This window comes from Melospiza melodia, chromosome 4 (genome assembly GCF_035770615.1).
Source record: "Melospiza melodia melodia isolate bMelMel2 chromosome 4, bMelMel2.pri, whole genome shotgun sequence".
NCBI lineage: Eukaryota > Metazoa > Chordata > Aves > Passeriformes > Passerellidae > Melospiza > Melospiza melodia.
The window spans coordinates 55662519-55674335 of NC_086197.1; the positions used below are offsets into that span (position 1 = coordinate 55662519).

Sequence of the window (11817 nt, forward strand, 5' to 3'; positions counted from 1 at the left end):
AATGTTTCCTAAAATCCAGTGGAAACCACCCCTGGAGCAACTTATCCTACCGCTTGTTACCTGGGAACAGAGACCAACCCCCACCTGGCTACAGCCTCCCTTCAGGGAGCTGTAGAGGGCAATAAGGCTTCCCCTGAGCCTCGTTTCTTCCAGGCTGAACAACCCCAGCTCCCTCAGCTGCTCCTCATAACACTTGTGCTCTGTACACTTCATCAGCTCCTTCTCTGCCCTTCTCTGGACATGCTCCAGCACCCCAATGTCTTTCTTGTAGTGAGGGCCCCAAAACAACACAAGATTTGAGCTGTGGCTTCACCAGTAGCAAGTATGAGGGAAAAATGTTAACATAGTTAATACACTTCCATACCGTAAAGACTGCTTGATAACATAGCTAGGGAAGGGAATTTCCCTAACACTGTGTGGCAGTAGCAACTGGCTTTGCACAATGAATTATTCTGTGTGAGGTTTTGCAGCAGCTCCAGCAGGCTTGACCTCCATCCTGCCCCTTCCTGGGTGCCTTCCCCATCACCCCCCAGTCTGGTCAGCCTCTCCCCAGCCCAGTGCTCCCCTGTCTGTGATACAGGCAGGAGGGGGCCTGGGCAGAAGCACTGCAGTAACGGAGATAGACTCAGTTTTTCTCATTCTGAGGTCAAAGTAGAAGGATGACATGCAGTTATGCAAAACCTCAGAGTCTAGTGTACCTCAGTGGCCTGGGTTCCACCTTGCTGCATCTCCTGATCTTTGCCTCAGCCCTGGGTTTGGCTCCACCTTGGTGTGGAAGGGGGTCCCGAACCCATTCTGCTGCCTGCTGGTGCTGGCTCCCCCTGCCCTTTCAACCAGGATACCTCCAAAAGGCAGGAGATGTGCCAGGGGAGAAAGAAGCCTGCAGGAGAATGAAAACACATCTGCCACTCTGCCACAGTCTGGAGAGGGGAGGCAAAGGGGAGCGAGACAGGGTTAAAGAAAGCTGACATCACATGGCCACTGTGGCGTTTTTGATCTTGACAAAGGCAGACGGTTTCCCTCATTGCCAGCATGAGACAAATTACAGGTGAAGCAGAAGAGATTACAAGATATTTCTGGCTGTTTTTGAGTTTAGTGGGGGGAAGGGACGATGAATTCAGGGCAGACGTGTCCTAAAGATGGGAGACAAGCAGATGAAATAAATAACAAGAGCCAGCTCCCAGGCTGGGGGGATGTAGGGAGCAAATAGAACAATGTTCCTTTTGGGCTGCTGAAGGTGTGGAAATATGGTAAAAGCTCTGGCACCCACCTCAAAGGCGTTTGTTGTCTTTCTGCCCCGTTACCTATTCTCTGGCCCCACAGAAGGACCTGGGTGGCTTTAGGGTCTGGTCAGGGACATGCTTGCTGTGCCCTGCTGCTGCAGGCTTCCGTCTTCTCACCATGCTGGTGTCTGTTGATATTCAGCAGATCCAGATAAGCTACCACTCACCCACAGTTAGAAAATTATTTTTTGTGGTAGAGGACATGGTAAGGAAGTGGAGACTGGTCAGGCACTGTGCCTGCAGCTCTTGCCTAAGATCTGTAAGTTGGCAAGGAGAAGAGGGGAGAGGGATGAGATATGGTTGGTGTTGGAAACCAGGGTGTATTTTGCATGTCCCTGAGTAATTGTGTCAGGTTGTTTCACCTCTTGCTGCCCCATTTCCAGTTGCAAAGTGGGAGTAATGAGTTGATCTTTGCTTCTGAGTGGTGCAGGAGAGCACAGATGGGTGTCAGTACACTGGCCCAGAGTATAAGCAGAAGGGACAAGAGCAGGGCATGATATGGAAGGAGAGGGCTCCTGATTTTACTCAGTGGGCCATTGTACATTGCTCTGGTAGCACAAACCATTCCACAAATGGGTAGAAGTGTATTGCAGTCAACATGAAGATGTTCTGACGCTGCCCAAAAAACACAATTAACATCAGCAAGACTTAGCCTGGCCATCATGAGTGCTCCCTTGGAAGGGGGCAGCTGCTCCTGCAGCAGGACTGCACCAGCCAGTACAAAAAATGTTAAAAAGCACACCTCGTCCTCACGCATCCATGGCCAATTTGCTGTATGATTCATGCAGTGGCTGCATCTTGAGATATTTTCTCTCTGATTTCTCCCTTGGCTCTCTCTGAGCAGCCAGAGGAGCAAAGGAGGCAGGCTTTGGAGATGGTCTAGAGAGGAGCACTGACCCCAGCATGGTCCCAGCTGTCTCAGTGACAGCTCCCAGCTCCTGACAGCCCATTCAGGAGGAGCTCCATGAGATGTCACCCTCTCATGCATTACTGGCTCCAGGCTGACTTCTCACTGTCCCTCCTGGGAAGCCTGCAAAATAGAGCTCGTGTGTATTTGATTGCACTTGTTCTCTCACTAATAGACAAAAATTATATCATTTGCAGCAAGTGCAGATTATTAGAGAAATTAATGACATTTTCACATATGTTGCTGGCAACTTCTGCTTCCTTTGGCAAAGGCTCTTCACAGCTATATTTAGACCCAAAGTAAGTCAGCTTTTTTTGTTCTGCTCTTTAATTTAACTCACTATACACATTTCCTTCATTTTTGATCAGCTCAGCAAAGCTTCTGTAATGGGTTGGGGTTTTTTTTGACGTTGCACCCAGTTGAAGGAGCATCCAGAAGTTGGGTTAGTCTGCTTTCCCACCAGAGTATCCCCAACTGATGCCCTGCCATGCATCCTGTGTGCCTTCTGCATCCTGCAGCAGCTCCCTCACCTCCTGCAGCTGAGCAGGGAAGCATTTCTGTGACCCTTGCTGAAGTTTTGTCCTCTGCAGACCTTGGGGAGGGCAAGATTGATAAACTCCATCTTCTCCCATGCTTCTACCCACATTGGGAGAGCAATACTGGGAGGTGGGTGTTGCTCTAAAGACTGGCATCGACCTGGGTCTGGTCATCTCAGAAGATGCTGATAAAGGGATAAAAGACACTAAAGAACAGTGGAAAAACTTGTTAAGAAAGACTGCAATAACACTTAACCTGGCCTGGGATTAAGTTGAGCTCAGTACATTGTTTGTGCTGTGATTTATGGATGTGCTACAAGCAGGAAGCACGTGCCTGAGGTTGCCTGACCATCTCCTTTTTTTCTAGCCAAGGTTTTTGTCTTGGTTTTGAGAAGGGTTTCATGATTTCTGCTCTGGCAGGGTGGCCCTCTCACATCAAACCTGACCCCATGTTACCTTTATCCCACAGGTGAATTTGTGGTTGCCCAGAGACATGGAGGGAGTCAGAGGCTTGGTGATAGGCAGGTGTCCTGGGATGAATGGCTTTGAGGGGCTCAGTGTGTGCACAGACACTCAGAGGCTTCCTGCTAGCCAGGTGAAGGGGGCTGGAAGGCCCCAAGGCAGCAAGCAGAATGATATGCACAAGCTTATGCCTGGAAGGCCTGAGTGGCACAGAGCAGCCTCCTCTGAGGTGGAAGCTGAACTGCAGCTGAAGTGTTTCCATGCAGATTGAGCTGCACTGGCACATCAATGCCTGGAGCTGTCTTGCAGCTTTAGCTCTTGTTGGAAACCAAAGGCTGTGACAGCACCTGAGAGCCCAGTCACAGGCAGCAAGCAGCTGCATCAGAGGCACGGGGTCTTCAAGCGTGTCCCAGCTCCAGCAGCACAAAGCCCTGTGGTTTTTTCTTGCTGTGTCCAAGGGTCAGACTCATCTGGGGGGATTCCTGCTTGAAGCAAGAGAGGCTGCCACATTGTTACCTTGCCCACTGCTGTGGTGGTGGCTGCAGAATGACGTGATCACCATTCCTTGTCACATCCTCCCAGTGTTTGCGTGGCAGGGAAGTGAGCCAGAGGAAAAAATGACCTCGTGAGTCAAAACTATTGCTGTTCTGGGGTTTTGGCTGCATGAGCAGCATGCTGGCATCAAGCCTGAGCTTAAATCTGGGAATGAGTTGAAGACTGGCAGATACACACTGGCTCTGATGTGCCTCTGAGGTGACCTAGAGCAGAGACTCGGGACAGTTGGCCAGGGAAAATGGGAGGACCTCACACGTTGTGGCATGAATATACCTGGCCTGGCAGTTACATCAAGAAGAAGTGAGGCTCAGGAGGACGTAAAGAGGATGAAGAGGAAATCACAGAGCATACCAGTCAGCTCCCACGGCTCCCTCACAGCCTTGTCTCTGCACTGGTGGATGAAACCCTGGCACAGACCAGGTGACAGAACCTTGTCATGCATTACCCTTGGAGCTGGCAGGTGTGCATGGGCTCTGTCACCATCCACAGCTTGGCTTGGAGAGAGGATGGACTCCTTTGTGCCTGAAACACAACCTACTGGAAACTGAGACCTCAAATCTCACAGCTCCTGGAGTGTAGCAGACACAAATTCGGGCCTCATACATTTCAGTGGGTACTATTAATCCTGAAAACCTTTACAGTAACCCACTGTGGCACATCTGCAGGACTGTAAGTGTCAAAAACTAAGTGGGTGGAGCTGGACAGCACAGGCAGGAGAGCAGGCAGTTCTTCGGGCTGCAGCCAGTTGTTTGATTGATTTTGCTAAAACTCTTTTGTGTTAAACAATTTCTGGGTCATGGTGAAAAAATCTCTTTGTAAACAAAAAACAAACCAAACAACAAAATTACCTCAATATGAAAAAACCAAACCCATTTGCATGTTCCTATTTTTGTGCTGCTGAAAAGCTGAAAATGTTTTAACAAAACATCTCTTGTCAGCAGCAGCAATGACAGAACTAGGTATGGATTCAGGAAAACGGTATTTCACTGAAAGCAAGAACAGTACTTCAGACAGCATTGTTTTTCTGTTTCCTGATGGAAGATTCTTTTGGTCAAAGTGTTGATTGGTTTAATTTTACATAAAAGCCCTGAAGGGAGTACTAACCCCCATTTGCCTCTAACCTCCCTCTCTCTCTCTGCCTCCCATCCACTAATGAAAAACCACCAGTCCCCAGTCCTTGGGCTGCACACGCTGGTAAATCTGTGGAGCCTGAGCACTCTGTCCATCTCCATCAGCTCTAGCTCACACACGTGTGCCCCAGCATTCCTCCTCCTCCGGGGCTGCAGCCGGGCTGCGGATGATGCGGGAGGAGGGAGAGCATCCCGCGGGCAGCTCCCTCGTGGCTCTGACCCGGGTACCATGTGCGGGGGAGCTGGGGATGCTCGTTGCCATAGCGACCTCTGCTAAAACGCTCCCCCCTCCCCGCGCCGGGATGCAGCCCGCCGCAGCCGTTCTTGCGTGCTTGGGGGGTGCCCCGGGGAGGCTGGAGCGGGGCTGACACCGCCGGGGAGGCGGTGGGGGAAGCCCCCGGGAGTCCCGCTGGGCAATGAGGCCACGCTGCTGGCTGCCTGTCCTTCCCCCGCCCGCCGCGGCTGCTCCCGCCATCCCTCCCTCCCTGCCTGCCTCCCGCCCAGCCGCGCCTGTCGCCTCCCGCTGTCGCCCAGCTCTCCCGGCGCGGGGTGCCTTTTCCCTGGCACTGCCTGGCCGGGAAAGGAGCCTGACTCATCCCGGCTGGCACCCGGCAGATGCCGGAGGGAGCAGTCCCATCCCGCCGCCCTGCACCCGTGGAGGAAGGTAGGTGACAGGTGTCAGGGCACGGAGCGGTGCGTGCTGGGGATGCGGTGCGTGGCAGCGAGGTCATGTCTGGGTCCCAGCCATCGGCAGCTGTGCCCCGGGGTGCCAGGTCTGGGGGAATCTCCTGCGGTCGAGGTGAGCCCACGGCTTGTAATGCTGCAAAATGAGTTGCGCTCCCAGCCATGCCCACGGGAGGGTTCTGTACCCAAATTCTCCTGCGGGTTGCTCCCAGCCTCCCCCAGGCACTTTGTGCCCTGCCACCAACAACGTGGCCCCCGGGGCTCCTGTCACAGTGTGCCCACAGCACCTCGGGGGCGGTGGGAGGCGGCATAGGGGATCCACGGGTGACATTGAAGGCAAGAAGCGGGAGTGAGGTGTAGCGCAGGTTTAAAAGGGTCAGACAGCTTGTCTATATAAGACATGGTTTTGGATGGAGGACCAAGGACTCTTTTGTGTCTTTGGGGGAACATGGATGTCCCACTGCAAAATGAGGTGCTGAAGATCAAGTGCTCTGGCAAGGTTAAGGCACATTTAATATCCGCAGAACTGCTCCGGAAAGCTGACATCTTTAAATGAAACTCCCTCTTTTCAGTATTTGCAGCCAAAATCTGCTCACCTGCCTGACAAAAGCCGGCTCTGACACCTCATCCAGCACTTGGCATGGCCATGATGAGGACCCTTCATTGAGGGGGTGGGGATGGTGAGCAGCGTGAGGACACAGCAGGACAGGGCTGCATAGCAAGTAGGATGAAGAATAGGTGGCTGGCGAGGAGCTAGGAAATGCTGGCTCTACTAGTGATGGAGGAAGGATGAATTGGGAAGTGTGTAGGGCTGCTTTTTATTGCAGTGCTTTTTTGGATGGCAGCTTCACTCACACATTTGGAAAGTGGATGATCAGGGAAGCGAATGAGGTTATTGGCTTTCCTCCCATCAGCCCAGGAGATCCAAGCTGAACTCACCTTCACAGTGTCCCTAATCCTGCCCATTGCTGTTGCCAGCCAGGGACAGATAGCAGCTGCTGAGACACCTGAAAAAGGGGGATGCAGCAGCAGCCTGAGATCTCCAGGATGTCTGCAGATGCAACTGGGGGGTGCAGGGGGTGCAAATGAGCTACTTTTGCAGAGCGTGTAAGAAAGCTGTGCTGAGGGGTTTCTGGCCCAGAGTTCAGTCTCAGCTGCTGAGGGGAGGGGTTTGTGGAAGGAGTTTGTGCCTAATTCCTTACATGGTCCCCTTAGGTGCTTTAAGGGAGGCCCCTTAGCTCCTCACAACCCCTCTGTGATGTTGTTGGAAGTTATGGTGGGAGCTTTCCTCAGCAGTTGTTCACCTTAGGAAGGCACAGGCAGCCATGAAGAGGCAGCAGCAGTGCCCAGATCAGATCCATGCCAATAAGTGGGAGGAAATCAGGCATTTTCTGCAGTTTCTTTTTGTGGTAATAAGAACTGCAGCTTGTTTCAGATTTTACCCTTTGACAAAAAAGTTACTGTTACAGGTCCTCCTGGGACAAGAGGTGTCCAGAAGATAAATGCTGCTGGGCACATTGGAAACAACTGATGGCTGTGTTATTAAAAAAAAAAAAAAAAAAAAAAAAAAAAAAAAAAAGCCCAGCCCCTGGTGTGAAAAAAGGCACCAACCTTATAGGCCAGGAGCAGGGAAGAGGATGGAAATGCTCAGAGTTCTCTCCAGCCTCCTTTTAAGCAGCCCTGTGCAAAGAATTTGGGGATAGGGGGATAGTTTGTTACTGCAGAGGGATGACTTGGGCCATGGTCAGACATGACAGCTTTCATCTGTCTGGAAAACCAGGAGTTTGATGTGGGTGCACTTCAGTGTGTCCCCACAGAAGTCAATGGGCATTTAATCATTCCCACCAAGGGGTGAGGGTTACAGAAAGCCCCCTTTCAGAACTGCATTTTTGTGCCTGAGTCTGGCATCACTGTGCTCTCCCAAGCGTGAGGGTGCCAGGTTTAATCCACCAAAGCCTTTAACAAGCAACACATTCGCAGTGAAAACCCAGAAGATCTGGTTCCTGGTGAAGTTGTAGCTGTGCTTTTTGTGTGGGATGCTTTTTGATCCCCTTTTCTGTCCCTGTATGATCCGCACCTTGCCTGTCATTTTGGTGCAGAGCAAGCAGCAGAGCTGAACAAGCTGAGTACTTTTGCAGGTTGCAATGTGGGTGGCTGTCTCCCTCCCAAAGGATGGGGATAAGGGATGGGATCAAATATGATGCCATTACAGATTTAAATGGCCCTAAGTTAGGGTGCTTGCCCTAAGCATGGCATCAGCAGGGCTGTAATGGTGGGCAGAGAATGTGCCAGGGCACCAGCAGGTTATGGGGCTGAGACCCTGTTTGTTCACCCCTCCAGAAACATTCAGACCTGACCTCTGGACAAGGAGATGATTGCTCCTTCCTGCTCTCCCATGTTCAGTGCTGGCCCAGCAGCAATCACACAGTGTGGTGTTGTTTTGTGCTCCCCAGGGCAACGCTGCTCCGGACACACCTCGCACCCGGCTGGCCACGGGCTCTTGGCAAGGCAGATCGGCTGCTCTCGGTGAGTGCCCCCACTGCACAGTGGCTGATGTGCTGGAGGGATCTCAGGCCTGCTCACAGACTGGTGCTGAACCAAGGACCCTGAGCCCTGGCAAAGCAGGACCTGAAATAGAGGTGCAGTAAGGGAGGGCTTAATCCTGAGCCAGACCAGCTCAGACTGGGAACTCAAAAGGGTGATGGGGTGTCAGGGGAAGCAGATTTTTTCCCTCAAGCAAGAGGTGAGAAGCAGCTGTATTTACCCACCGCCTACTTTTAATCACTGGCAGCCGGGCTGGGGGCAAGCAAGCTCAACCCTCTCTGTGGGGAGGGAGTGGGATTGACACTCTGTGGAGGGCTCCCAGCAATGACCCCAAAAGCATTGACCTCTCCCAGTGGATGAGGTGTCTTCATGTGCAACCAAGCATAAGCCAGGTGCAGCAGGGCTGTGAGGAGGGACTGGGCACTGCTGATGAGGCAGATGTCTTATGATCAGTCTTGGTGGAGGAGGTGGTTTTTGGTGGTGAAGGTGTGTTTTAGGTGCTCCCACTGCATGAGCTTTCTCTCCTTTTCTCTGGCAGCCATGCCCCACTTCTTGGATTGGTTTGTGCCCGTGTATCTGATGATCTCCATTCTCATCCTGGTGGGCTTTGGAGCTTGCATTTACTACTTTGAACCAGGACTCCAGGAAGCCCATAAGTGGCGAACACAGAGGCCAATCATGGAGCGAGACCTTCGGAAGACGCTGATGATTCGGGACAACCTGGCCTTTGGGGTGCCTGAGGTCTGACAAGCTGCCCATTGCAGCCAGAGGAATCTCTCCTGGGTGGGCAGCAGACCACAAGCCTCACTAGGGATGGCAGTCCTGCCCTGGTAAAAGTGGGGCTGGTCTTCACTTTGCTCTCTGCTGATCTGGGTCTCGTACTCCTCACTCACCATTCTGCCCCTTTGCTTCTTAGTCAAGATTTGTTTGGCTGGGCTTCCCATGTGCTCACAGCTCTTCAGCCAGCCAAGGACTTTGCTCCTTCCTGTGGCCAAGACTGACTAACCACTCAAATGAAATACCCCTTGTTAATCACTTGAGTTTGAGCTGCCTGGCGCCTTGACAGGATCTTCAGTAGGAAAGGTACCAGGTTTTGCAAAGGGATACAGAACCTTGTACTCCCGTTCCCTAGGTTAAATCTAACACAGTCTGTCTAAGTCCAAGGGGGTTTTTGGGAAAAATAAATGGGGTTTCCATACAAATAGTTGCTTCAGCTGAGCTCTTCCCAGCACCCACTCTTGATGCTAAGAGGTGAGCTTGCTGAAGCTCTGTGCAGAGGGACCTAGGGCTCAGTGAGCCTCAGAGACTGAACGTCTTTATCGTTGCTAAATGCACACCCCTTCTGTGTCTGTTTGGGAGATGGAGAACATCCATCCCTACATCCATTCCAGATGCACCACACTGAAATTAAAGGTCTTTATTAAAGAGGTTGGTTTAAGTCCTGTGTCAAGCTAGAACATTCTGCAGCTCTGCATGCAGGGGTGCTGCCAGACTTACCACATCAGCCACTCCTGATCTGCCTGATCTCCTGCTCCTCTGTCATGGAGGGAGATGGGATAGTCTGTGAAGCTACTTGCACTTGTTCACTGCACTGCAGAGCCCTTGGACAGGCTCTTTTTCTCAACTGTTTCCCAATGAGAGCTGTGAAGTATCCCTCAGCCCTTTTCCCCCCTGCATGTCTCTGAGAAGGAACATTGAGCCTGCCAGATAAATGGGCCCATTGTACCACCCTTGCTTTCTGGACCCAAGCCGTATAATGTGGGTCTGGCACAAAATCCCATGTTTATAGGCTTCCTGCACTGTCATGGGGATGACCAGCCATCGAAGTGCTGTATGAAGCTGTGACACTGGGCTGAGAGGGATATCCCCATCCTCTCTCTCCCTAACAGCCCAGTGCAATGCCCAGTGTGTACAGGAAGGCCTGAGAGAGCAAGGAGCCTGTGGCAGGAGGTTGTGTCTCCTCTCCTCCCACCCCAACATCCACCCTTTGCATGCATGTAGGTGCAATGGTGCAACCTGTGAATGCTCTGGACACAGAGGGATCCTGTGTGCCCCTCTCCTGCATTTCCCAGGTATGTTAGCTGGTGCCACCATCCTATGTGCACATGTCTGTGCATCCTGTGCCATCACCTGGGCCAGCCAGGATATTGGCAAACACATCTCCAGTGTCCTTCCATTGTTATGGCTCTGTGCTCCAGTCCCCAATGGCTCCTTTCAGCAGCAGGGCTCCTCAGGCCAGCTGTGAAAATCTGCCACAGCTCCTGGCTTGTGTCACTCAGCCTCACCTGTGAACCTGGGAGCAGGAAGTTTTCTCCTCCATCCCCAAAGAAAGAAGGAGAGTTCACTGGGCTGCTGTGAGTGGTTTATGCAGGGAAATGCAGTGAGTGGGATTACCCCTGTGACCAAAGTTTTACTTGCCCTGGCAAGGAAAAGCTCAAAGCACAGGTGCAGCCTGAAAGTTGGTAATTCTCTGGGGATCCAAGTTAATTTTTAGTTCTAAGGAATGGATCAGGACATCCTGCAAATGTCCTGGGTATTCCTGGGACATTTCATCTGCCAGACTGCAATTGCATTACCATTCTTTTCTACACCAAAACTAGGCACATTGGCAGGAGCTTTCTGGCTCTGTTTCAGACAGAGGACAAGTCAAGAGTCCTTTGGATCAGCCAAGTGACAGAGACTGTGATGCAAGTACCCTAACGGGGGAGTCTCACTCAGCAGGGAAATGCAGTGAATAGGATTACTGCTGTGCCCAAAGTTGTACTTGCCCTGGCAAGCAAAGACTCAAAAGAGCAGGTGTAGTCTGAAACAGATACATTTTCATGACTTGGGACTGTAAATGGAAATGACAAGGGGCTGGGTTGCATGGCATGATGTGCCACCCTCAGCTGCATGGCTCACATTCCCTGCCCTCTGGCACATCACAGCCATATCTCCAAACACCAGCTTGGAAACCTGCTTCCTCTCCTCAACTCCCTGATGGGTGGGATTGCTCTGTAAACAAACACAACTGAGCTGTGGGGTAGCATAAAAACCTCTCCGCTGGAGCTGAGGGGCTTGGAGCAGTCAGGAAGAAGTCAAACTGGAGGAAGGGGAGCCTGCACTCACAGGGGTCCCAGAGCTCTCCCCTGCTCTGTGTTCTCCTCTGCATGCTGCTGTAATTGTGTTGAGCTCCACTGCCCATGACTCAATGCAGAAACTGAGCAAAAGAAGACAGCAACTGGGTGAGGGCTGGATTAGAGAAAAACTAATTGTTCATCTCCTCTGGCTTACTTCTTGTGCTGTTTAGCCCTGACACAATCAGCATTAAGCCAGGTATTTTCCATGGCTATGAAGGACTATTTTGTCAGCAGTGTCAAAGGCTTCCGCAGTGGAAGTGTGTGACAAACTGCTTGGTTGATGCTTTGTTTTCCTGTTGTTCCCCCTGGGAGCTGCCCCCCTCCAGCTCTGGGCAGGCAGCAAGGAGCAGTCTGCAGTGAGGTTTCCTTTACAACAGGGTAGGTCTCCATCCACCTGGCTCCTGTGCCAGCTACACTGCCGGGCTATCCTGGAATAATTAAAAGCAAATGCTGCCTGAAAACTGAGATTGTTTTTCCTCTGTGGATCTGTGCAGCCAGAAAGGCCTCAGGGAGAAAGAAATAGTCACAGATACTGAATTAAACTGCATAAAGAATCGGAGAAGATACTTATTGCTGGAAATACTACACAGTATCAGG

General features: G+C 51.7%; 1 protein-coding gene across 1 annotated transcript; it reads left to right on the forward strand.

The window, feature by feature from the left end:
- Positions 1-5164: 5164 nt before the first annotated feature.
- On the forward strand, positions 5165-9526 carry SMIM45 (small integral membrane protein 45). The gene is made up of 3 exons (XM_063154645.1): positions 5165-5537; positions 8011-8083; positions 8640-9526. The coding sequence occupies exon 3, from the start codon at positions 8642-8644 to the stop codon at positions 8846-8848; it is 207 nt and encodes a 68-aa protein (XP_063010715.1). The 5' UTR covers positions 5165-5537; positions 8011-8083; positions 8640-8641; the 3' UTR covers positions 8849-9526.
- Positions 9527-11817: the final 2291 nt, after the last annotated feature.

Coding starts and splice junctions, on each gene's coding strand:
- SMIM45 (XM_063154645.1), top strand. CDS start 8,642: ATGCCCCACTTCTTGGATTGGTTTGTGCCCGTGTATCTGATGATCTCC.